Source organism: Gasterosteus aculeatus, chromosome 15, assembly GCF_964276395.1.
Source record: "Gasterosteus aculeatus chromosome 15, fGasAcu3.hap1.1, whole genome shotgun sequence".
In the NCBI taxonomy this organism is placed as follows: domain Eukaryota; kingdom Metazoa; phylum Chordata; class Actinopteri; order Perciformes; family Gasterosteidae; genus Gasterosteus; species Gasterosteus aculeatus.
In genome coordinates, this window is record NC_135703.1 from 5,207,930 (window position 1) to 5,234,694 (window position 26,765).

The following is a 26,765-nucleotide window of genomic DNA, read 5'->3' on the forward strand; positions in this document are numbered from 1 at the left end:
ATGCCGGAGTACGGCTGCAGATTAGAGTAACTCCGCCAACCTTCACTTCGGCAGACTCTCCGTCCGCCCGTCATCAGCCGGCAAATTCCTCGTTGTTGCCGCCACCATTCCGGCTCCGCGGGGAGTCTTTCTGAGCCGGCTTCTCCATCTCATTCCCACTCTCCCGTCCTGGTCCTCTTTGAGGAGAGAGAGTGTTATTGTGTCTGCTTGCACACACACACACACACACTCTCACAGGGAGAGGCTTAAGCAGGCCACCCTGCTGTGTTGCCGCCGAGCATAATGTGTCTGCTGCCCCAAGGAGACTGCGTGAAGGAGGCCAGTTCGAAGCCTCCACCGAGACGTACTAATCCCTCGCCGGATCAATAGCGAGGTGCAGCCGGTACACGCATACCATCACGTCTGTGGATCAGAGAGAAATAGAACGGCGCAGATAGCCATCCGGAGCCCCCTTAAAGCCCTGTGTGTGTGTGTGTGTGTGTGTGTGTGTGTGTGTGTCTTTCAACATCTGCGCGGTCTCCGGTAATGACGGGGATTTAGTCCCAGAGGACAAGAAGGGAAAGTTAAACATGGAGGATGACGAGGGGAAGAAGGACGTTGTTGACAAGCTGAGACTTCTGGAACAACACAGCTCCTCTCAGCATATTGTAGCACGGAGCGAAACAATTCTACGGTGGTAATATTGCCATTGAACAAAGCAAATAAACTGAATAAATGATAGAAACAAGCAAATGAATGCTGACATTTTACTGTGTAAAGACGGCACATGTAATATTGGTATTGTTGTAAAGATTACCAGTTAAGTTTATCAAGTGTCCTTGATGAAATGCTCCCTGCTCACTGCAGTGGCCCTTTGCTTCTGTGGACGGCTTCGTCTGTCTCGTGTCTGTCTCTCTCGGGGGCAGATGAGTCTTTCATTATGCCGGCCCCCAGTTGGTGGTGTGGTTGAGTGGGTCAGAGCAGTAAAGGACAGACTTGACCTCTCCATTGCAGTCACGAAGCCTTATTGGGCCAGTGATTAGGATTTGATAGAAAGTGAGCCATAGGAGGGAAGGGGGGGGCTACAGTCGCTCCCAGTCTATCGACCATTAACCTGCCTTTTATTCCCCCCCCTCACACCACCCTCCCTCCAGAGGGACCCAGTTAACCTGTCGCTGCATTCAAGAATAATGATCGGCCGCTGAAAGGTTAGGGCGCTCTAATTGAGTTGTAAAGCGGTTCTTGGCGAGGTGATGACATTTCTCAGTGGCGTCCTGTGTCGCAGGGATCTGCAGACACGCCAGGCCGAGTGGGGAGGGGGGGTTAGGGGGGGACACTGCGCTCCTGAAGAGCACGCTTCTCTGGCAGAGCGGCGCCGCTTACCAGAACTTCAGGAAAAGGCTGCACACTGAAGCCTAATGGAGACGTTATGTTACCATTACATCTTTAACCTGAACCTTTTCTCCTGTTTCATCAGAAAATTCTTCAACATCTACCTGAGAAAATCTACAACCGATGGCAGTTTCACAGTATAGGTATGCATTTACTTTTACCAAAATGAATTCTTTGAATGTTAAGCTTTTACACTTGACAGGTAGTTTACACACTTTGTATGCTGCATGTTTCTGCTTATTTCTCTGTAACCTCCAAGATACACTTCAGGAAGACAAAGGTTAGCCATGCCTAAGCCTTTCGTAATGAAGAGAAAATAATTAGTCTTAGAAGGGGATGTAAATAGAAAATGCAAATGAGGCCTTCATTTGAAATGCAAATAAGTGATTGAATTATGCTGCCATGATTTTAGTCCCACACACACACACACACACACACACACACACACACACACACACACACACACACACACACACACACACACACACAACAGCCCCTCGCGAGAAACGATAACCCCAATTATAGCTTTTGTGAGTTAACAGTCCAGGTCCAGATTGTGGTTGGAGATTGGCCTTCCCCTCTGGCTTAGCAATTGCAAATATCAAAGCCCATCTGGAGACCAATCCACCACTTTTTCAGTCACAGGACGACACGTGGTCGCGGCCCTAAGGCCTCCCCGTGGCCCCCTCTTGGCTGGTTTCTGAACGGTCTTCGGCGCTCCCTGGTTCACGGGTCACTGGTCAAGATGCGCTGCTTTCGCTCTGTTTTGAAGTCCGTGCGGTGGCGCCTGGGTTGCTTCTCGCCGTGCCTGACTTTTATCAAATAGAACCATTTATTTCTTTTTTTTAAAGCATTCTACAGGCCAGTTACGCTGCTGAAAGCATATTATTGCCCTGGGATGAATTCCTTTTGCTGGGTCAGGAAGCTGAAGAATGACATTAATGACTTGTAGTGTTTTTGTCCTTTTCTAGCTGAGGATCGCAAGGTCACAGGTATTTGATTGACACAACAATTAGACGCTGAGGAAAATCCTCACACCTTTCATCGTCCTTTTGTTGGCTAACTTCTAATTCGTACTCTCCTGAGCCCTAGAGCTTTTGAAAGGATCTCTTTATGTGTCCGACGTCGGAGCGTTATTGATTGAACCTGATGAGAGGGTAACAATGAAAGCACCAGACAAGCTGAACTTACTCTCGCACCTAATTGTGTCTGGGTCAAATCATTCAGTTGAGCGAGGCTTCTCCCACCGCTCCTAACGTAATCGCAATTTTATCCACGATCTTACAGATAAAATACCTCTACAAACTACACCTATGAACAGGTGCTGTCTGCAGGCTGTCAAGAGCGTGTCCTGACTCGCGCGCACACACACGCCCACACACACGGACCTCTTCCGCTCAACGTATTTAGCAATCAGAGCAATGTCTCCTTTGATTACAGTGGAACCAGATTGCCTCCATGAATCCATGTCACTGCCAACTGATGTTAATTTCCATCAGGATAAAAGTGAAGCCTTGCCGCTCTCCCCGCTAGTTTGTGAGAACCAGCCATTAAAGTCAATTTGCCTCAGTGGCGATGACACGCGGCCTCGTCCTGCTTGTCGCGCAGCAGACCGGTTGAATAATTCAATTTTTTTCTTCCAGGTTCCATATTGAAAAAACTTTTGCACACTGGAAATTCATTCAAGGTAAGTGCTTTTTTAAAATTGTGATCGTTGCCACAAATCACCGTCTCACAGCCCCCTGGCAGATTGCAACAAATCTCTCTTGTGCATCCCCCTCCTGTCCAGATCCGATGTGAAGGCATCCGTCTCTTCCTGCTGTGGCTGCAGGCCCTGAGGGACAACTGTGCCGAGGAGCAGTTCCTTATCTTTGCCTGTCTGGTGCCGGGATTCCCTGCTGTGCCCTCCTCCAGGGGGCCCTGCACCCTCGACACCATCATCTACAACCCCTTCTCCAACCCCGCAGATGGTGAGTGTGAATGTCTGTACGCGTGTGATCGAGTGCATTACGACACTAAACTGAAACTTTTTATTGTATCAGTTACACAACCAAACTTGTAAAAGTAGATTTTTGGTTTTCCTGACACTGATCTCGGCTCTTTCCTCTGTCGATCTGAGCAGCTAAGGTGGTTCCTGAGGAGATCACCCCGCTGGTTGCAGCAGTGGTCGGAGAAAAGATTACAGATGATCCGACCTGTTACATCCTCGAAACGCTGCTCAAGTACATGGTCATCCAGGTAATAACTGATTATGCTAGGGAGTGCCCACACAACCTTTTTCCCAGATTGTCGGCTCCAATGTGGTGTGGATTTCGATCTAAATCCCTTGTTCGTATCGGGTGACAGGCAGCGGCACAGGGGGGGGGGCTTTGTATGGGAGGTTTGCATGTGAGATGGAGGAGCAAATATTTGTTGGCAGTGATTCCCAGAAGTCATTACCAGGGTTGTCTGGTATATGGGTACAATACCATCCATCCTCCCGTTCAGGCTCGCCAACCCAGCTGACGTTGGGCAGAGAGAAGAGATAAACAATCCTGACGTAGAGAAATCATCACGACATATCCAGCATATATATATCATAGACATATTCCAGCGTATTCCATAAGCAGTGTGAGCGCGTGTGTTTATGTAATGGCTCGGGTAGATCGTGATCCCCGTGTTGTACCACAGTGACAGGAAAAAACTAAATACAATATCAGTAGTGAAGCCAGTTGACTTTGAGTGTGCTCTTTTTATGTGAACCTCACCTGAAGCATTGTTCCCCTTGTGTGTACCCTTAAGAGATGGACTGATGTATCGTTTGTTAGAGGAACCTTCACAGTATTGTGTTGCGAACAATATACTGTCTCTTTCAAGCGATGCTGGAACTCTCCCCTCTACCTGAGGCCTGACCTTGTCTGCCTTTGTGCTCTCTCCGCCAGGCATCCAGCTTAGAATGGCGCAACAAAGAGAACCAGGACACCGGCTTTAGGTTTCTCTTCAGCCTGTTCAAGAAGTACTACCTTCCACACCTCTTCCCCGCCTTCACCAAGCTTACGAATCTCTACATGCCCTTATTAGGTAAGCTGGTGATATACAAGAATGGACTGTTACAAAACCGTGCTGAGCGGAGGCTTTTCAGTGGGTAATTTAAATTGTGAGTCTTTGACAAAAAAATTGACAATAACAGTTTAATTAATCAAACTCATCTTTTTTGGCAGAGAAGGATGTTGCAATACCATCTGTCTAGACTCCAAAACGTGGTTCTAAAACTGATGGGCAATATAGATTAATAGCACGCCGCTTGTTAATTTGCAGAGGTGTATCGACGTTATAATATTAATATAATAAATGCTATTCTGTTTGTGTTTTGCCGGAGACGTAATCGTTGATTGAAAAATGTGTGATGCAGCTGGAGACTGGAAAACCCGTCACAGCCAGACATCTGGTGTTGACGTTTAATCTCTCTTTGTCTTTGTTTCTCGCTCTTTTTAAACTATTATTAATATGTGAACCTTCCCTCTCTGACCATCGTTCCGTCTTCATTCCCACCACATTAGACCTCCCCCACCACAGACCAAAACCCTTGTATGTGGCAGTGACGCGAAACAATGAGAGCACCTTCTGCACCAGGGACCAGTACCTGACGCCCCGCGTGGCCTTCATCACCTGGCTGGTCACCTTCTTCCTGGAGAAGAAGTATGTCAGCAGCGCTGCTTCGGCGCAGAGCGCCAAGAACGGCACCGAAGTCATTCCCAAACTCATCCAGGTGAGAGGGAGAGTACCATTCCCTTGATTTTTCATGCGGTCACTGTCGGGAGGGTAGGTTGTTATGAAGGTAGGGTTGCAGCAAAATCTGAGCTGCATCTGTTTGAAGATTCCCTAGAGTCACCTTAATCACAGGGTGAGACAGCGGGGAATTAAATGCACAATCAACATGATTGTGATTGCATGGAGGTGAGAATCACTTAATATTAATGACCAGTACAGTGGCTCATTCCCCACATAAATGACCATGAATCACAATCTAGGAATTTCTAGTCAATGAGGCTCTAGGGCCCAATTATTTAGCTGTGGAGAGGCAGCCCTGCAGCATATTTTACTGTGTCTCCGTGGTGCCCAGACTGTCACTGCAGGCAGTAGCAGCCAGGAGAAGGATAAGACATCGGATGGGGATACGATTGGGCCGGCAGGGGAGCCGGAGAAGAGCCACTCAAACAGCAGCACTCTGTCAGACCGTCGGCACAGCGATTCCAGTTTGTGTAGCATTGAGGAGGAGCACCGCCACGTCTACGACATGGTGCACAACATCCTGCTGTCCACCAGAGACAATGTGAATTTTGTCAACGAGGTCTTCCACCAGGTACAGTGGGGTCGCCATGCAGGGGATCTTTATTTGGTGCGCAACTACAACTAATTCCATTGCAGATATGGTCTAGTTTTCATCTGGGGGAGACCAGATGGGGACTCTGAGATATCGTGTACTATGTCGCCCTCTTCTGGCGGTTTCTTAACATGACCAGGCACCCCTCTTCAAACCATTCACTTGCCCATGTCCTCCCTCCTTAGGCCTTCCTGCTGCCGTCGTGCGAGGCTTCAGCAACCAGGAAGGTGATCCAAGTGTACAGGAAGTGGATCCTGTTGGAGAAGCCCAGCTTTATGATGGAGCCTGAGAAATCCACCCAGGAAGATGAGGTCGACCGTGCCGAACCGACACTCAGCCCAGAGGTTAACAGCATGCAGGTAAAATGGCCAATTCAGATATATTTTATTAAACCGTATACATAGATACAACTTTTCAAATGAGTTATTAAATAGTAAAAGGTAGCTAAGAATATACATACATATACAATATACATCAATTTTCCAATTGACTAACACGACACACTCACCTTTACACAATAATCTTTTATTAATTCTAGAAATTAAACTCATATTTTACATTAATAAAAGTACAATTATTCCCTCAAAGAATCCTGATGTAAAACTAAAAACTGCAATAGCACAGACGATCAATACAAAAATATTTTTCCTAAAGCATCAGTGAACATTATTTTGACCATGTGAGGCAATTATTGTGGGCAAGTACAAGGGAGCAGGTCTTTGGTGAGCCTGTACATAGAAAGAGACCTGTGCATCATGCGTGAAGCACATTAGAACTGTTGGACCTTCATATTATACCATGAATAAATAACAACTTGTACCTCAATGCATGAAAGCCCAAATCTGTTTTGGTGGCAAAATTCAAATCAATTATTTACAAACAGGCGTAATCATAAAACAAATATCAACCGGTGCAAATAATGGGATGAAAGCCGCTCATTTCCATCCAGAGAAAAGCCGAGAAGTAGATTCTGTTAAGACAACTAATTGGCCACCTGGGACAGAGTGTGTAGTTGCATCAGATACACAACCAAACTTTAAATTGAATAGGTATGGGTGTGATTGTCTTGAGATTTTGGAACAAGCAGATGTGTCTTTTTGCTGCAAGGAAGACCAGTTAAAGCTCTCTTGTGTAACTGCAAACACACAGCTCGAAGGACAGCTGTGACAAATGCATATATATCATATAACAATTAACAGGCTAGAGATAAGAAATACTACAAAAAATACTTTTTTATTTCATAAGCCGCATCGACCCCTCCAAGAAGGACTCAAATGATCATATATAAACACGTTACGACCATAGGATGTTTAACCCGATCAGAACTAATATCACAGCTTCCATCTGCCGACCAATCGACTGGCTGCTCTTTCTTTCTACCAGATGGCGGAAACTCCCGGCCACAAGCGTTCGTCCAGCTGGGGGAGGACTTACTCCTTCAGCAGCGCCATCAGTCGGGGGTTTCTCACCGAGGGGCAGAACAGGGATGTCAAGGCTGGTATCCAGCCCACACTACAGGTGTGTCTTCATAGGCTCACTGTTTTTTAAAATATTCTGAGGTCACAGCATTCCAACCGTCACCCGCTTCGTCCTTGTGTCTCGCCGTCTGCTCGACCTTGTTGCGTCTTCCTCGCCGTAGGTGTTCCTGACCAACTCGTCCAACGTTTTCCTGCTGGAGCCCTGCCAAGATGTAGCTAAACTCCTGGATAACCAGGTGGAGGTGTGCAAGGGCATTCTCAGCATCTACAGGCACATGATCATGGAGCACACCATGAACACACAGACCTGGTCAGTCACACATTCACACGATGATTCCTATCCGGCCTCGACACCGTTCAAACCGACTTCTCTGTGCTCTGCAGGGAGCAGATGCTGCAGGTGCTGCTGAGGATCACAGAGGCGGTGATGAAGAGACCACAGGAAAACCAAAGAAAAGACCGCTTCGCTGAAAGCTTAGCGTCTATACTTTTCAGGGTACGTCTACTTTTGCTTCGTTTCACACCAACTGGTACGCCGGTATTTCATCATACCTGCAGTCTGTCACTGTAGTAAACAGGAATTGCAGAACATTAAATTCTGTGCATTGATCTTCATGAGCAGCCACCGTGATTTGTTGCTGGGCAACTTGTATTTTCTGTTTGTCTTGGATGGATTGTTTGCTGACAAAAATCCAAAGAGACACTGTACCTAATTAGATGTATCGGTACGAGAGTTCTGCTGTCACATCTGATACCTGCAACCCTGTCTGTCGATGCTAATTCATCTTCCCTCGCCCCGTCTCCCATTCAGACCATCATCGTGGCGTGGGTGCGAGCCAACCTGTGCGTGTTTATCTCCCGGGAGTTATGGGACGAGCTGCTGGCAGTGCTGTCCTCTCTCACCTGCTGGGAGGAGCTGGTGACGGAGTGGGCCAGCATCATGGACTCGCTGACGGCTGTGCTGGCACGCTCCGTTTACGGTCTGGACATGGCCAACCTGCCTCTGGACAAACTCAGCGAACAGAAGGAGAAGAAGCAGAGAGGACGTGGTGAGGGAGGAGGGTGGGAACTGTGAGGACTAGAATTTGGGTGACTTATGGGTGACTTTATTTTCTTTCACATGAAGAAAATGGCTAGCTTTTAAATATTTAACACATAAATAACGTTTATTGACACTTGTTGGCTTTGTCTTTTCTGGTGCAGAACAACAGGTGGTCACCAAAGCCATACGTGCTCAAATACTTCATATTAGAGCTTCAAGTGTGTACTTGAGCTCATTCTAGTTCCAATAATACCCACACTACATGCAGCACATGGGAAAATAGACATAGATGTTAACAGCCACTATCTGTTCTGTGGACTTATGGTCTAATAAACCATCAGGACTATCACAACTGTCCTTGTTGAGACAATCTGTACCAGCCGGTAAAGGGATGGTGGTTCTTACCTTCATTATTAGTAAAAATGTATATTTAAAAAATGTAAACGTCCGTATTAGAACTATTGAGCACTGTCGTTCTCTGCATGGCAGGTGTGATCCAGGACTCCCAGAAGGCAGCGGCGGTGGCGCGTTCCTTCTCACTGAGTTGGAGGAACCAGGGGGAGTCGGGCGGGCAAGGAGTTCAGGAGCCCATGAGGATTCGCTCCGCCACTACGTCAGGAGCTCCTGGTGTAGAGAAAGCCCGCAACAACGTCCGCCAGAAGGCCTCCGGTAAGCGCTTGAGATGTTAGTCACGGCACTGTTGTTGTTTTTTTACATGAACACTACTATGCTATCGCAGCCAGCAAATCTGTTAGAAGAGCGACCGTGTGCATGCGTGGTTCTATGGACCGGCTTTACGTGGGCCAACGGCACGGTGCTGATAAACCCGCGGAGCACAGCGTCACACGACGGGCTCCACCGGACGTGTTGACTGTGCGTGAAAGCCCCTCCGACAGGTCTGTGTGTACGCTAGCCCAGGTGTCGCTGAAAGGCCCGACGCCCAAGACAAAGAGGCCAGCAGGTGGCTCCCATTGTTACACCCCCACCCTCCCCCTCCTCCCACATGTCACTGGCCAATGTCAACATGTTTCCGTGTCAGCTCGATTGTCGACATACAGCACAATCTCCACACTGCCCCCCCCCCCCCCCCCTCTCCCCTCATCCCCGGCCCCGACAGCATGTCAGAGGCCAGCTTTGGACACTCGTTGTCATTACCTCATTTCAGACCCCACCAGCAGCCCTTATCAGATGGGAATGTGGCAGGCTAATTAGAAGTCGAGCTGGAAGGCGGCAGAACAGTAAACCCGCCAGCGCCGCCTGTCTCGCTCGTCTTCATTTTGTCTCGACAGAATCTTAATGCGGAGGATAAAAGACAAGAGACGACGCCTTTTTACTTCTCGTGGCCTTCTGCCTCCCCAATTACCACGGCGTCCTAAAGCGACGGGCTCGTTCAACTAGGAGCGGATGTATTTGTGCCTGAAAGTGGTCTCAGGATGTGTGTGTGCGTGCACTTGTGTTTGTTTGTGTGTACCAGGCGCATTTACTATGCGTCTCATGTGCAGGTTTATGCACCTATTCAGCCACTCTGTTTATTCCTATCTACTTGCAGGCAGAGACGGACATTAAACGCTACTGCTTCAAATTCCCTTCCCTTTCTTTGGCCTAATTGGATTTCTCCCACATTGATCTTCAAAGGCCCGACAACCCTCCTCCCCACTCCTCAAGAGAGGGCCCACGCATCGATCGCACAGCAGTTTGTGATAGTCTCATTAAGAGTGTAATTAATGCTCATTAATATGCACAAATAGGAAGCAATGGCGGGCTGCAGCACAGACGATGTCTCACTCCTGCTGAAAGGCATAATTAAAGTGCGCTGAAAAGAGAATGGAACCGTCCTCTTCCGTTCTTTCAGATTGGGCCTGAAGTGCTATCCAGACACTTTCAATGCCTCGGCATTGAAAACTGTCAAAACTTGACTGTACTTCTGCATGCAAATATAAACTAATGTTGTTCAAAGTTTTGGTTTCCATAATGAAGAAGCCGGCTGGACATTTTATCAAAAGGACGGTTCACCATAAAATCCATTATTCATGGTTCCTCCCCTCAGCCGTTGTGCCTTTATTAATCCAGATTGGCTGCGAGTCGCATAGTGCTCGCGGTCTTTCTTCCCTCCAATATGATAGAACCAGGGGGCACCTGCCTCGTGGTGCTCAAAGCGCTCACAAGGTTTGTCAAAAGTAATTCGCGAAGAAGTCATGACTTGATGCAGGAGTAACAAACTACACCCACCAACATTATCACAGGCGGAAGTGTGCGTCTTTACTCACAAGTGGTTGGTTTAACATCATAGTTAAAACACAAGATCCCAGCAAAATAAATGAATACAGTGATCCCTCGCCACTTCGCGGTTCACTTATCGCGGATTCGCTATTTCGCGGATTTTCATATTGCATTTTTTTTTTTTTTGGTGCATTGTGCTCTGCATTCTGATTCGCTAAAAACTCACTCCCGAGCCGTTCATTACAGTTCTCCAACGTAATCGATGGTGGCATGTCGGTGTACAAGGATCTTTTTGCAAAGAAGAAAAAAGAGCGACAACAGCTGCCTATCACTATGTTCTTCTCCCGAACAAACACACCTGCACCGCGGGCTTCAGAAGAAGAGAACACTGCAGAGCGCAGTCAGGATGCAGCGGCCCAGTCTGAAGAGCAGTGAAACGGCCTACACGCGAGCCACTGTATTTGTATACATGTAATAGTTGCTGATTGTAAAAAAAAAAAAAGTTTTCTATTTCGCGGATTTCACTTATCGCGGGTCATTTTCGGAACGTAACCCCCGCGATAAACGAGGGATTACTGTACACTATTTGATAATTTGCAGCGGCAGTCCTACTCTAGGAAACCAAAGTAATACGCAGCACGTGTATCTTATCACAGGATTTTTGTTTAGTGGCTAAGAAAGAATGTGATACTTTTAATTCATGTCAGAATTTGCAGAGCGTTGCTCCATGTCAAGAAGTAGTGCAAATTGAAATATAATCATGAAGCTATAAATAAGTATTGAAGCAAAGGATCGATCCACCAAAAGCCAAAGATACCAGCACGCTGCGATTATGTGAGGACAACTTTTCAAAAACAGACAGATTTGGGGTATATTGGAAAGAATCCTATTCTCACCTTATTCTCAGAACTACGGGTGTCACTCTTTTCTGGAAATTTTCCTCAATTCCATTTCACTGAAATCCTCAACTGACCAAACATTGGTTCTGCTGTTCTATTTACTCTGCGTTCCTGCTCAGGGATGTTTGTAATAATACTACTTGTTATGCTGTAATTGAATTCTGTCTCTTTCCCTTTACCTGTTTCCGCTGTCTTTCTCCTTCTCCTTCCTCCCTCTTCTTTTGTCCCGGATGAAAGCAAAGCGCAGCCAGTCCATCAGCAACTGTGTTCATCTGTACGAGGCTTTGCCCAACGCTAAAAGCGTCCCTATGCTGCTCCACACTGTGAGCTCTTTCTTGCCCGGTATCTCTTCTGGTAACTCTGCTTGCTCTCACAGACTCTCAGGTAAAGTGTGTTCTGGGAGCTGCATGCATGTGTGTGTGTGTGTGTGTGTGTGTGTGTGTGTGTTTGTGACCTCTATCAGTCATTGCTGTCAGTGCCCGAGAGGTTTGTGTCTTTACAGGATCTCAAGACCGCCTTGTGCTTACTTATCAGAATATCGTCTCCGCATGTGTGCATGTTCTCGCCGCTCTCCGATGTTCTGATGACCGTGTCAACTCCCTCGAGACGACTAATGAGACCTCTGGGCGTGTTAACATTTGAAGACCTGTGCTGTTGTTAATGTCAGCTTCCGGTCGCAGAGGCCTAATCCTTTTTTGCGTCATCTTTTGTCCTGCCGGCCCAGATGTGGAGGAGTGCCAGCTGTCAGAATGTGGGGGGGAGGAGGAGCTGGTAGGCGGGGAAAGCCCCCTGCCACGTAGCAGCAGCACCTCCGACATCACCCAACAGCTGTCGGACGCTTTACCAGGTACAAGACATTTTGATCCCTGTCATGGTTCGCCTCTCATCTTGACCGGAATCACACCCGCGGCCTTCTATTAATAAAGTAATATTTGTCGGTTAGCTCTGTGAAAGGAAAAGTCATCTGTCAGTTGAGTTGCAATTGAATTAATTTTACAGGATGGGGGAAATGGTACACTTACATAACATGACTTACATAAATACGAATCACATAGATACGTATTAAGCATTTTGGTCAGATATCAGGGACGTGTAGGCTATAGTTAATGGTGATTTAGTTAGTATTCGCTTGAGGTTTAAAATCATTTGATTTATATATATTTTTTAGTATTCTGTGGTATGAGCTTTTTTTTTGCAAAATAAGACCATTTGAAGTCTGCATTTTCCTTTTAGGGGGACTAATAATATATATACCATCAATAGATAGATCCTTGCGTTATGACGAGCCACCTTGGCCGTTTTTGAATCATTAAACAAAAGTAGTTATATATTGCTGTTTCATGTGTAGTATATGAATTCAAAATTCCATACCTTAACTGAGAAAGGTTCTCAATGTCGGGAGAAAAGGGTCAGGACACACCGCTTGGGTAATTTTTGATGTATTTTTATCTATTTATGTTGTATTACTTTATTTGACTTACATTGGTTAAATTAAAAAATATATATGCGAATGAGCCTTGAAAAATACCATATTCTTGCTTATTAAATTCAACTATGGATCAATAGGGTATCAATAAAGCAATGAAATTTTTTTTTAGTCCACCTCGTTTTCTTCTCTGTGTAACATCCCCTGTTTCACTTCAGCCCAGAAGAGAGAGCCCTCCCCCACTTCCTGCGGCTCTGATAGCAGGACCTCTGAGGGGAGGAGAGAGAGCAGCGAGCCACCAGTGGTGAGAAGAATCGTCTTCCATTATGTTTAAGCAATGAAACGAGATAGTTGCCCTTCAAGCATCTCTTCTTTAATATTTGTTTCTGTGATCCTAGATTCACATCCGGCGCAGCAGCAGTCCCACTGAAACGGAGTGCAGCGCCGAGGGACACACAAACGACCCAAGACCCAGGCTCAGAGAGAAAAGTCAGAGATTACTCCACAATTCTTTTACTTCTTTTTTTTTCATTTCAAAAGAGAGCAAACATCACAGTATCAAACACGGATTATCAATTCCTCACACAGAAGGTAATTCTCTGTATTTACCTTCTTGTGCATGCCCTTCATTCACCCGCCCTGCCCAGGTGAGAGCATAAGCAGCGAGACATCCAACGGCTACCTCAATGAAGCCGAGGTCACCTGGCCGGCCTTCGATGAGGAGGCTGACACTCAGTCGACGCAGTCGGCCCACATGGACGTGACTACTGACCCCCAGAGCCACGGCAGCCTGCTGCTCAGCCACAACGAGGCTCTAGCAGGTATTGGAACTGATAACAACTCACCCGGAGCACCTGAAACAGATCTGTTCACTGGAAATGTCAGTGTATTTTACATCCTGTAATGCAAAAAATACAGGCACCATTCAGGTTACATGGGATGACCTCGGGATTGAAATAGTGTGTCCCGCCTGGCCAGGTGCCTCCTATTCCCTCTCCGGATGGATTAGCTAAAGCCAGCTTCTGTGTCCCAGCAGCTCTCTGGCTAAGCCTTTCATCTTTATAAAAGCTGATGATAGTATGTGTCACCGGTGCATCAGTAAGACATTCATGACCCTCCTGCTTCAGCTTTTATTTGACCCCCCTCCCTGATAGTGGTTGCCCCCCTCCCTCCCCCCACCCTTGCACGTGAACTTCCGTCTGTGTTGTCCCACCTTGTGATCATCCTGAAGTTTCCCTTGTCCTTGTGCTCCCATCCTCAACCTCTGGTCCCCCCCCTTCCCTCCCTCCCCCCTGTTTTTAGGTCCCGAGTGTGCCTTCCCTCCCCACTCTGCACTCCCGTCTTACCACTACCACTACGCCCAGAACCCGCCCACCTCACCAGCCCTGCTGGTGCACACAGAGTGCCCGCAGGGGGGCCACCCGGACGACAACATGCATCCGTCTGTCTTACACATGCCACAGCACTTGGGTACCGCTCCATAGCTGCCGCTCACCATTCATGCTTGGTTTTATTTTGGTTCCAGGACCAGAAATGCCGATTAAATACATTTATTTGGTATTTCTGGTCCTCCTTTGATTTAGCTCAAAGAGCGGAACAATCTTTCATTTGATGATGATGTCTTTTAGACGCACTATTCATTTGTGTTTCCTTGTCTTTTCCTGGCCTATACTCCCATTCTCTCCCCACTGTTCTCCTGATGCCCACCAGGTGACACCGTCCTCCCAGAATTCAGCTTGTGCATTTGGATGGTGCACATGACTTGTTTCTCAAAAGTTCTTCAGTATCAGTTGGACAAAGATCTGTGTGCTTTGATTGCATTTTAGGAAATTCACAGGCAGATTTTGTAAATAACTGCTCAAACTATGATGAAATCACTTTATTTGTGTTTCAACCCTCAAACCCCCCCACAAAAAGTTGTCAACTGAATCCCATCCCCCAATTCCCTTTTATAAAATAAAATAATTTAGTGTTAACAAACACTCTGATTAACCCAAGTCTCTCTCCTACTGGCCATGCAGACAGCAGTGAGTGTCTGGCTGATGACGTCAGCATAATTGCGGGCGGGACCTTGACTGGTTGGCATGCTGACTCGGCCTTCGTCCTGTGGAGGAGGATTTTGGGTATCATGGGAGACGTCAACAGTATTCGCTGTCCAAAAATCCACGCCAAGGTCTTCTCCTGTCTTTATGAACTCTGGCACAAGCTGGCCAAGGTAAGATCGAGAGGCCCAAAACATGATCTCTAACGAGAAAAATATGTACCCACTAAAGAGGTGTAGTGTGCATTAAGTGTGACTAGAAAGTGACTTTTCGCAGATCGGGGTGTTTTTGACGATTTAATCAGGGTCTGTTTAGTAAATACTATTTTAGGTAAATAGATGTGGCTTTTTATACATCATTCATATACATCTTATTTTCTACTTTCTCACAGTAATTATTTATGTTTTTCATTAATTGACCAAAAACTTGTGCTTGCAGATCCGGGACAATCTCGGGATCAGTGTGGACAACCTGTCTTCTCCTCCCCAGCCAGCCTTCATCCCTCCTCTTCGAATGCTGGCCTCCTGGCTCTTTAGGGTATGAGCAAAACATCACCAACACCCCGAAAACAACAGTCTCAGTAATTTAAATACGTCATGGCTTCAAATGAACAGTCAGGAAATTGAGGGTTGGATTGAAAACTTTGTTTATAGTTTGGTAGGCATACAGAATACATGAACCATTGTGTCAACACATACAGGTTTTAATATGGCCAGATGCAGACTGTCAGGTCCTATGAATAACAATCGGAAGCATTTTCATTGAACACTGCAGTTCTTTCACTTGTTGCGAGTCAAACTATATGTTAACTTCATCTGTTTCAAACAATGTAGGTAGCTTGTAGGTGTTTCCTCGGGAGAATCCAATTTGATTACAATTGTAGTAGTAGTTATATGTAATAAAAAAGGACTGAATGTTTAACATCAGCAGCAACAGACGCCATAACACAATAAAAAATGTTCACCAAAATCCCAGAGAACAAGAATGTTGCAGAGTGAAGTCAAAGTGATTCCAAGGGCAGTGACCCCCAGCATCCCACCCTTCCCCTGTACAGGCCACCATGCTGCCTGCAGAGTACAAGGCCGGCAGGCTGCAGGCCTACAAGCTGATCTGTGAGATGATGACCAGGCACCAGGACGTGTTCCCCAACAGTGACTTCCTGGTGCACCTCTACCACGTCATGCACAAGGGCATCACCAGCGGCGACCAGGTACGAGGCAGCAGGTGGCACCGGATGCCCGTTGGCCACTCATACTTTTATTCACCTATAGATGGCGCACCAGTCAAGCTCATGGGATTTACATGCTTTGGCCCTGTTTCAGTACCGGGAAATATGGCCTGTAGACGCCGATTTGTCATGTACTTTTTCTTGCGTGATGTGACTCAGGGATTCTGGTTATTTCTTGGTGTTCACATGTTTTCAGCGGCGTTACTTTTATTTGGCATTGCCTGTGACTTTGCAATGACGGGGCTCGTTGAGGTGCACGGAATTGCAATACTGTTGAGGCTTCGTTTCAGCCGATGATTTTGAGAGCGCCGTGACAACCAGTGGTGATGCAAACTCCCTCCCAGTTTTGGCATCTTCCACTTCCTTAAGCCACACCCTTCCTTGTATTTAAATCTGTCGCTGTTCCATTCCTCTCAGCCAAAGCTGAGTGGAGATGAATGGATTCCCCCAAAAACAAAGGACCCGGCATAAAAGTGTGTGCGGGGTTGTGATTTTCTTTTTTCTTTTTTTTCCGATGTGTGTGTATGTGTGTGTGTGTGTGTATATGCCCTCCTGGCTGGGTTTCTATTGGGCCTTGGCACAACGACAAGCTTATTAGAATGTTTTCCATGTCGTTAAATAATGTTTAGAGCCCCTGCCGCGTATACGTGATTAATTAAGGATTGACGTCTGTCGCGCTCGGTTAGACTGACATGTCGGCCAGGGGCCCAGAGTAGGCCGGCCGGCCGGCCTGCGTGTGTGAGCGGGAGGGGAGCCTGGGGAACGTAGTGTAGAGTAGAGCAATGAGGGGGGGCACGTTGAGAGAAGAAGAGGCAACATTCTCCAGCTTTTGTTGTGGCTCTGTATAATGCGTCGGGGGGGCCAGAGCCAGGCTGGCCACTGAAGCATGCTCAAATTGGCCGGAGAAAAGAGTCCTCACGCCACACAATAGAGGACAGCCGCACGCCTGCTTAACATAAGAAAGTGGCTCTTACTCTCCCCCTTCTCCTCCCCCTTCCTCCCTGCCTTCAACCCCCACCAGCATGAAGGGAAAAAAAAACATACTTTTCCAAATCTGTCCAATTGTTTTTTTTTTAGCTAAGATGAACAAAGTAGCCTTCACTTCAGGTTTGTATGCAAATGATCTAATACAATAATGTTATGAAAATGTATTAAATTAGGAGTTTTTATTTGGTAATGCAATATATGTACTGTACATTTGTATCTCAAAATATTCTAGCATACAGCTCGGGCATTTTCACCAGTCAACCTTCATTTAAGTCATAAAACGTAAGAGGATTTTTTTGTAAACAACAGGAGGTTTCCAAGTGTAAATCATCAGCATTAAATTCAACAAAGCCTAGAGAAATATTACAGTTCCCTCACAGGGATTCTCCGTCAGTACCAAGGCCAGTGCTATTGTCGCGGTTGTCATCCTCTGGTCACCGGTCACACAAAGGCATGACCATGGCACAATAGCAGTAATCCAGCTAATAGCTCTACTGTCTGGACGGCCCTAGTCAAGCCTATTTAGTTCCATGGCGCACACAAATAAAGCTTTGTGCCCAATTCTTTTAGCATAGGTGAAAGAAAACTTATCAACACTTGTTAATCCTTCAGACTAAAATACAATGTGTTAAGTACAAGTGGACAGAGCCTTTTTATCACCAAGACTAGTCTGTAGGTTTTATATGAATGACGATAAAGCCTGATGTTAGTGTGACGGTTGACCTCTAAGTCACAAACCTGGCTGTTTATTAAACCCTTCACCTCGTGGTCATACAGGTGGGTTTCAATCCTTCCTCACAGCTCATAAGGGGAAACCCCAAGATATTCATAGGGACGATGAGGTTGTTGGACTGCAGTGTGAAATCAGAGCGTTTTCAAACTGGACATGTCCATATTTAGTAAATAGGACAAAGAACTTTCTGATGAGAGATGTTGAACTGGGCTGAGCCTTCTCACCTACGACGCCAGCAGGTGGACAGAACAAGATCTCCTTGAGTTGTGGGGGTCAAATAAAAAGGCGTGGTGTGGCTTTATTCACAGTTACACTAATGCACCTTTTGTTGATGTGGGGGCCATTTCCTACCGCCAACACAGAGCCACATGTGGCGGTCAATTGTCATCTCGGTACGCAGCACTCTCAAATCAGGTTCCCTCTACTTACTCCTACAATAGGAGAACACTTTGCATGCTACATTTTGTCTAAAATGCTCATTTCAGGCAATCAAGCAACAGTTTGTTGCATGCTAATTACTTCAGTCTGCACTGCACATTACGCTTCAGAGGTCAATTACTAACAAAGTGAGGGTAAAATGGGCCCTCAATCCGAAAGCTCTTCCCACCAATTTCCCCCATGCGCTGCATCATGTTGGATTGCCTCTGCCTGTTTATCCTATTCCTCTTTTGTTAACCTAGATTCGCTGTTTACCAAAGCCTCAGGTGATTAATGTCCCAAATAGTGTGCGTATGCATGCGTGTGTGTGTTTGTGTGTGTGCGCGCCCTTTGGTTCCGCTAACAGGCTGCTGTCTGAATTGAACGGTCCGATTTACACAAGTTTATGGCCAAGACGGCAGGTGCTTCCAGCCCAGACCTTGCTTTTGTACACAAATATGCACGTGCATGTCTCTGATAAGAAGGAGAACCATCTTTATTGCATTACTGAAACAATGCATTCTCATACCGAAAGGTTTTTTGTTTAAAAAATTCTAATTAGAGTGTTCCTTGTGTCGACCAAGAGTAAAAGGAACCATCTACCTTCTGCTGAAAACCCCATTAAGAGGCTTTCTGTGCTCTCGTGTAGTGTGGTATTACGGCGCACATACTTGAGCACTTTTTTGCCGAGCCTCCTGCGGCAGAGCGTGTGTCAATGTTGAAAGATCGCCCATCTGCCACTGAGCCGCCTGTACCTCACAGAAACAATGCGTGGCTGTAATTACCGGTTTGCTTCTGTGTACATACACAGGACTCACCAAAGTTGGGGTCTTTTGTTCCTCATCTCCTCTGTGAACAATCCATCTGCTGCCTTTGGACTGTACAGTGTCTTACTCTCCTCAACACAATGAAGATGCTAACCTGACCTGTTGGGGGAGGAGGGGGGTGGGGGGGGGGTGCTTTCGACTTGCCGTGTTTCTCACATGGCGGCACATTTATCAAATATTGCTGCTTCCCTCCCTCCACACGCTAAGGGCATGTCCATTAACGTACGTAAGCTTTTTTCATGCAAATCAGGGCGGCACATCCGCTCGTGTGTTTCACCTGATTAATACATCGAGATCTGTTACGACTACTGCGCCTGTAACCAACTCCATCTTCTCAGCCGATTCCACAGTAATAAGCCCTGAATCGCTGGACCCACCGCTACCTGTTGCTCCTCATCCCAGATGTGTGGCGTTATTTCTGCGTGAGCGCTTTGTGACACCAAAATACATGAAACTCACTTCAGTCAGTGGAATGTCAGTTAAAAATCAGTCTGAACAGGACTTTCCAGAACTGAAATTTGACAATGTTCCATTTTTCCCCTTCAATCCGGACAAAAGTTGTGAAAACAGTGATAAGACAGTGCAGTCCTAACAAATATAAAAATCCCATCTAAATGTAGAGAAGCTACTTATAAAGTCTCTTCGTTTATTCTATGGGGCTGTTAATGCGGTTCAAGCTAATGGTGGTAAATAACATGAATTTCAGAAGAAAGGTTTGACTCCTATTCACCTGTGTGTGTTTGTGTGTGTTCATGGTTGTCACCAGGATGTTTTAAGCACCATCATCCGTTCCTGCTCCCCCCGTTTCTTCTTCCTTGGCCTGCCGGGCTTCACCATGCTGGTTGGAGACTTCATCAGTGCTGCTGCCTGCGTCCTCCGCTCCGACTCCTCGGAGGTACGCGCACGCTTTTTTACATTCACATTCATCGTGCAAAATCGGAAAATAATTTGCTTTAATCTAGAAAAAGCGGTTCAATATCAGGTACATTAAGGAATGTACTTTTTATAAATGATAAGTAATAATGAATAATGCAAAAATCTGAATTCTGGTTGATCTTCTGTAATTATCTCATTCATTCACTTATAACTAATTATGCAATTATTATCTGAACCGGGCACCACAAACAAGTTATGCTCAATATTTCCATGGAGTCATTGATTATGAGTATTCCTCCATCAATCGAAAGTCAAGCAAAATTTACTAATTCACTTAAATTAATTAATTAATTAAAGCCCAAAACAAATCGGACCAAATTTTTTCAATAAATAAAATGAATAACCGCTTACAATTTAAGTGTTTTATTCATTGTGGAAACCAACAGATACACAGTGCTCGATACACAGTGTGGCCACACATACTCAGGAATTCCCCCGATTCTTTTTCCCCATTTCGCGACGGGAATGAATGATAACGTTTATTTGTTTTTATCTGTTGCAGGCTCCGAGGATGGAGGCTCAGACCATCCTGGGGTCCCTCGTGTGTTTCCCAAACCTTTACCGACAGATCCCTGTGCTGCAGCGTGTGCCTGGCTCTGATGACATCACCATAAGCGATGAGAATATCAAGGTAGATGGCCAGCGCGTGTCTTTTGGATATAGGTGAAACTATATATATAGGTGTAAGTCACCTGAAGTATGAAGAGAGAGCGTTAGACTTCTATAGCTTAACAGGTTCTCTTCTTAGATTTAATAGTGTCAGATCTTTGCTCATATCTGTCACCTGAGAACATATTGTAAATTTGTTTGTTTCATTTGCGGTTTTAGGATTATCTGGTCGACAACTTGCTAGCGACGGCAAGAAAGGAGCACTGTGAAGGAGCCAGGTATGACCGGATGCTTATTTTTTACTTTGGTCATATTTAGCTATTGGTCTGTGTTAGTTTGACATGAATGTGTGTTTACATACATAGAAATAAATCATATGTTCACTGGTTAGTTTTCCCTCTGCCATTCAGATGCATTGCTGTGTGCAGTCTGGGTTTGTGGGTGTGTGAGGAGCTGATGCAGAACAACATCCACGAGCAGGTCAAAGACGCCATCAATGTTCTGGGAGTAACACTAAAGGTCAGTGACCCACTCAGGCTCTATTTGCCTTGTTTATATTGCTACTGCTTTCATTGTTTCTATTTTTACCAAGTAAAGTGCCTTTGAGTACCTTTTTTTAAAAGGGCTATACAAAATAAATGTATTGTTATGATTATTACTCGCTCGTAAGTACAATATTATTTACAGAACACAACTGCACTGCTAAAATAAACAGTTGGATCATCGGCGGCGTTGACAATATTAACCGTGGCTGAGATTCTGAATAGAAATTATCACTGTTAGAAACTGTCTTTGAATCTATTGTTGGAAGGATCCTGGATTTCATCAGTCTCTGTTTTTCTTTTACTGCACCGGCCCTATAGTGTTTGGCTCTAACACAAATGATAGTTGATTACATAAAAGGACTGCAGGACAATTTCATCACAGTGAGTGGACAAAAAGTGTGAGAATAAAACATGTCCAATGATGTGAGTCATGGGCATCTTTTGGAAGAGCCCTTTTTTCTCCCCGAGTGAAGAGATGCAGAGAGCTGTTTTTTTCGGGGTGTATTTTTTTTTTTTTTCCAGGGAAAAGGGTTTGGGGCTGTGGCGTAATTTGCAGCCTGCTCGCTCTCGGTAGATGTGGGCCAATTTAAGCAGCTACATCTCCCCGCTTCCTGGTGGAGCAACCCCCCTTCTCTAATGGAGCAGTAATCACTCCCCTGTACAACTTGACACACAGACTCAGCCAGCCCCAAAATAGAGGGTATAGGCTGGGTGGGGGATCTGGTGTGGGGGGGGGGGCTGGAGAAGAGTGGCACTGAGAGTCTCTTTTCTAAAAGCAGGTGCTGAACTCTCAGGGCCCCTTTTTGTGTTTGGCCATTTCTGCACTCCCCACAGTGTCGGCCTTGTTACATGTTGAGAGGCATTCAGCTGGAAGAAATGGGAAATTCTATTTCTCCACAAAGAACTTCAAATCACTAAAGAAATCCACATTTGAGGAAAATTGTCCAACGCTCAATTTCTTTCCTCCTGCAAGGAGTCTGGAGAAAATGAAATCATGCAGATTATATGCACAGCACGGGGATAACTCAATACGAAAGGAAAGTACTCACCATTTTGTCCCAGTGTAACCTTAACGTCTCCCCCTTTCTTCCACTGGGAATATTGGTCACCGTTATTTATGGAGTTATAGTGCGGGGTCGGTGTCACAGGCAGAGCTTAGCGTGCGTCCATTCAGAAGCAATTAACTCGCCGTCACCGTTGGGCTGTTTAAAGTCACGGTTTCAGTTGTAATCTCTAGAAACCGATTTCTGGACCAGAAACATTCGTCAACGGTGTACTGACAAGTCACTTCTTTTGGTAAAAATGTTTAGACTCAATGTCTAAAAGGCAGTCTGAGCCCCTCGATAAATATATACATCTTTCAAGCAGTGAAAGAAAGCAACAATGTCAAGGCCTTGCCTTTAAATGACAGGTATGACATGTATGGTTCATTAACAAAAGAAATTCTCTGCTTATGGTGAAAGGAGCCGAATGCTTTCCCTCGTTGGCCAGTTGTCATCTTTTGCTTTTGTTTTGTCCAGTTTGGGAATAAAGCAGTGGCTCAAGTGGCCTGTGACGTGTTCCAGCTGCTCATCTCTCACTGGGAACATCTCCAGAGGCTGGAGCCCACTCTGCCTAAGAAAATCATTGAGGTAACACAAACGTGCAAACACACTGGTAAATTGCCAGTAGCCATTAGGGGCCTGTGAAAACATATTATAAGTAAGGAATTGAGTGCGAAATCACTATCAAGTCACTTAAGCCTTTGGATGCAAGTCTTCCATGAGTCATTACGCATGCATATGCACACTCGACGTCCCGTGGCATCACATCCATTTTAGCACACAGCCCTGACTCAGCTGTTGAATAGGAGTGTGTCATCCAATTATCTTTCTCCTTGATTTGCCCCAACACAGATCTTTGTGGCCACAATAGCCTTTTTGTTGCCGAGCGCCGAGCACTCAACGGTGGAAGCAGACAAAAAGGTACATGTTGGGAAGGAGGGGACCTGGCTGCGATCTGAAGGCAGCCATGCTTGTGCATTAGCGCAGGAATGTTTCATCTGAAGGGATTTGTTCTCCTCTGTCTTATCCATTTTTATCTCTTTGCGATTATCCGTCCACATGTACAGTAATAAATGTATATCTGATGAGCAAACTTCTTCCTCGCGCGTGCAGTTGATGGTGTCGCTGCTGCTCTGCCTGTTGGACTGGTGCATGGCCGTTCCCCTGAGTCTGCTGCTGGAACCCATCGCCATGCCTTCGCCGGAGGACCGCGCCTCCCACAATGCCCCGCTGCTGGACTACATCTACAGGGTGGGTAGAGCCTCGACGGCAGCTGGGAGGTGGGGAAAAGCCCAAAGTTCACAACAAACAAACCTGGCCATGTTTTACGACCGCCTGCTCTCCAAATATCTCCCAAAACGTGCATAGTCTTTGCTTGCAGACACAATAACTTAAGCTTTGACACCTCCTCCCTCTTCCCACCCACTGGGCTTGCCACTTTAATTAGACTCACCTCCACCATGACCTCACGACTACGCCTCATTTAACGTAATAGTGGCACAGCAGCAAAGAAGCCGTTGCCGTTTCATGCGGTAGGCCTTTATCATATCCGGGAAACACCGTACAACTGGCTTCCAAGTAGTATTTAGTGAATTAGCTTACAAAAGGCCAAATATGCGGTATTCCATCTCGGTCTCTGTTTTTCCCTCTAGCGCTTTATTTTATGGTCTGACCCAGAGGATGAGGGCCAAGCTTCAGGCGCAAATGAATGCAGTATTATTCATTCCCTCCTGTCTGGGCAGATGCGGTCAACGGCAGATCTTTGTAAGGATGTCACCCCTGATAAGAAATGGTCCAATTATTCAAACAGGACCCTTTGTCCAGTTGATAAGCCCAGGCCATAAACGCTTGTCCTGGAGATTTGAATGGAATATGTCTTAATATGAGAGCGACTGCAGCTGCTATGAAAGCAAAGACAATTAGGCGTGATTGGTTGTCTATCAGCACACAAAAGGCATGGCCCCTCTTGGTTACATTGGAAATAATATATTAAGCCAGGCATCACAAGGTGTGACAATATTAATGCAATATCAAGACTGAAATCTGTACATTTCCCAAAGATGCCTTGGCTGCTAATTATTCTCTTTATCACGCAGAGAATGGCTTCGCTCATAGAAAATAAATGTCCTTGTTATTCCATCCTTTCTCAGCGCCGCCTTTTAATTACAGTTTTATAATCAACATATACAGAGTCATCAAACACCAGCACAATACATGCACCCGTCTAACGGAAAGGCTTTCCTCCTAGTTTATCTGTTGATGAGAAAGCTAGAAAAAAAGTTTTGTTTCTGGTGACTAGCAGCATGCAGATCGATGTAAACGGCAACATTGCATTAGAGACCTCATTGGTTCACTGGAGTTCTGCTCAAGCTTCTCCATCTGCTCTTTCAGCTTGGCTCGGCAACCAGCTGCACCACCGTGTGTGCGTGTGCGTGCGTGTGCGTGCGTGTGTGTGTGTGTGTGTGTGTGTGTGTGTGTGTGTGTGTGTGTGTGTGTGTGTGTGCGTGTGCGTGTGTGGAAGCATTGGTGCATGCGCACACCATTGTTTCTGTTTGCATTTGTATTATTTAATTTATGTGTGTACATGGGCCTATTCACGTGGCAATGCAATATGTTGTCCTTTAACTACAGTATGCACTGTGCGCTACCTTCCAGGAACTGTTGCTATGCGAAGCGCAGTCACTTAGTTGTCAAGCACAGCTGTGGGTCTGCCCCCCCCCCCCCCCACACCCGCCCCCCTCCCTTCCCATTCTGTCTCTCCACCTCTCCACGGAGGAAGCTCTTTGGGGCTTTGGTGTAGCAGCTGTTTGGTTCAGGTCTTTTCAGCTTCAAGCCTTCAATCCCTCCCCCCATGCACCCAGAGGCCTGCTCAGTAGAATCATCCACATACTGTCTACATTGCCCCACACAATACTGTTTCAGATGTCAGGGCCAGCCTGCCTCTCAGAGCGTCTCTCTGCCAAGTTTGAGTGCATGTGTGCACTGAATGGGATTAGCCTTTGCATGGCTTTACCCAAGTTGCTCCACTCTCAATGAGAGGCCCCCTCATTTACATACATTAGGCATATGTTCAAGCCACTCACTTGCAGCACCTTGCCTCCACACACAGATTATACAGTATACAGGTGTGTTTCTCTGTGTGACAGGACGTGCATGTTTGTGGTGGGAGCTGAGCACGGGGATAAAGTCCTAATTAAATCAAACAGTGTAAACCTGTCCAGCGCTGTAATCAACTGCCCCAGTGCGTCTTAGCCAGCCCTGCCAACGGATGCTCTGCCATCTGTTATGTAGATCGATACACTCGCACATCACAGGAGAAATGGATTAGTGGCAGTAAAGACCTTCTTTTCACTCAATCTCTCCCTCCCTTCCTCCGTCGCCTTATGATGTAAATGGACCATATATTCCCGTTTCATACGCTCCTGGTTCATGTCGATGTGTGACGGGCCTGCGGGAGTTTCACTGTGCAGTCTGACCAGACACCACTACATCTAACAGGACACGGCCCTTTTTACACATCCAAGTTTAGGTTCATTTATCAAAGTGCATTTCACTGTTTTTTTTTAATTTTTTTATTCTTTAGAAAAGCTACCCAGGCACACTTCATAGGAATCACCTTGACGTCCTTCCCTCCCTTTGTGATTCCTCAGGTGCTGCACTGTTGTGTGTCCGGCTCCAACCTGCACACCCAACAGAGCCACTACCTCCTCAGCCTGTCGGACTTGTCCACTGACTATAACGTCATGCTGGGTCAAGTTAAGAGTGGCGAGCCGCCGCCCTCCCAGAACAGCACCTCCGACTTTGGCAACCTGCTCACCGTAGCTGAGGGTAACGACGTGGAGCCTTCTGGGTTACATTTACTTCTTGTTTTGCTACCTGCAAGATTACATCTGCCCGACATACAAAAATGAACAACAAAATGTATTGATGCGTGAGAGAAGAGAACCAGTCAGTAGTGGATGTTATCTGTCACATCGCCCCAGATGACAATCTCTGGTTCTCCCTTTTTGCTTCAGCTCCCGCTGTGTTTCTGACAGACCAGACAGCAGCAGCTTCCCACAACCACCCCCCGCCTCACCCAAAATAAATCTCAAAAAGGATTACAGGAAATAGCAAATTCTGAGTAGCCAGTCCATTTGGAGCCTTTCCATTAAATGTCAATATCTTATTAAAAGTATAAAAGAGAAATCAGCCATCACAGGGTTGATGTTCACATTAGTACTCAGCCCTAGAGAGGAGACCCATTATGGGGTTTATATAAATATGTGATTTTTTTTCCCCTTCTTTTTGGTGACCTTGTGATTCCATTAGGCAATCTGTTCCTCTCCCTCCCTCTTGTCCCCAACTTCTGAAAAGTCATTCTCGATCCAGATCCAACGTGCAGTATTCTGAAACACGGTCAGAAAAGCTTTAGACCGTAAAATTTCACCACACCTCTGCTCTCTGATGCACAGCTGCAGAGATTCTTAGTAGAAATAACAAAACACTATCAAAAGGGCAAACCAAAGAGTGCCGGCCTAGTTACATTCATGTCCCCACCTCATATTGATCAAGTCACATCAAAGGGCCAGTGCATCTCTAATGCAGCTTGGCCTGCTT

General features: G+C 46.1%; 1 protein-coding gene across 8 annotated transcripts in view; it reads left to right on the forward strand.

Annotated features, from left to right (window-relative positions):
• Window positions 1-26,765, forward strand: part of ralgapa2 (Ral GTPase activating protein catalytic subunit alpha 2) — a 76,563-nt gene that overhangs the window by 16,732 nt on the left and 33,066 nt on the right. For 4 of the 8 annotated variants that reach the window (XM_040199268.2, XM_040199262.2, XM_040199265.2 and 1 more), the window contains exons 4-33: window positions 1,457-1,514; window positions 3,015-3,058; window positions 3,161-3,341; window positions 3,494-3,609; window positions 4,293-4,431; window positions 4,911-5,119; window positions 5,474-5,713; window positions 5,920-6,093; window positions 7,118-7,252; window positions 7,374-7,522; window positions 7,597-7,708; window positions 8,024-8,261; window positions 8,744-8,923; window positions 11,611-11,757; window positions 12,098-12,220; window positions 13,018-13,103; window positions 13,198-13,288; window positions 13,447-13,620; window positions 14,102-14,269; window positions 14,821-15,014; window positions 15,280-15,378; window positions 15,896-16,051; window positions 19,800-19,928; window positions 20,472-20,600; window positions 20,798-20,856; window positions 20,989-21,097; window positions 22,644-22,754; window positions 23,019-23,087; window positions 23,280-23,417; window positions 25,817-25,994. In XM_040199268.2, coding sequence (XP_040055202.2) covers window positions 1,457-1,514; window positions 3,015-3,058; window positions 3,161-3,341; window positions 3,494-3,609; window positions 4,293-4,431; window positions 4,911-5,119; window positions 5,474-5,713; window positions 5,920-6,093; window positions 7,118-7,252; window positions 7,374-7,522; window positions 7,597-7,708; window positions 8,024-8,261; window positions 8,744-8,923; window positions 11,611-11,757; window positions 12,098-12,220; window positions 13,018-13,103; window positions 13,198-13,288; window positions 13,447-13,620; window positions 14,102-14,269; window positions 14,821-15,014; window positions 15,280-15,378; window positions 15,896-16,051; window positions 19,800-19,928; window positions 20,472-20,600; window positions 20,798-20,856; window positions 20,989-21,097; window positions 22,644-22,754; window positions 23,019-23,087; window positions 23,280-23,417; window positions 25,817-25,994 — 4,135 coding nt within the window. The remainder of the gene's footprint in view (window positions 1-1,456; window positions 1,515-3,014; window positions 3,059-3,160; window positions 3,342-3,493; window positions 3,610-4,292; window positions 4,432-4,910; window positions 5,120-5,473; window positions 5,714-5,919; window positions 6,094-7,117; window positions 7,253-7,373; window positions 7,523-7,596; window positions 7,709-8,023; window positions 8,262-8,743; window positions 8,924-11,610; window positions 11,758-12,097; window positions 12,221-13,017; window positions 13,104-13,197; window positions 13,289-13,446; window positions 13,621-14,101; window positions 14,270-14,820; window positions 15,015-15,279; window positions 15,379-15,895; window positions 16,052-19,799; window positions 19,929-20,471; window positions 20,601-20,797; window positions 20,857-20,988; window positions 21,098-22,643; window positions 22,755-23,018; window positions 23,088-23,279; window positions 23,418-25,816; window positions 25,995-26,765) is intronic. The other 4 variants (XM_078089816.1, XM_078089815.1, XM_078089814.1 and 1 more) reach the window with 3 other exon arrangements.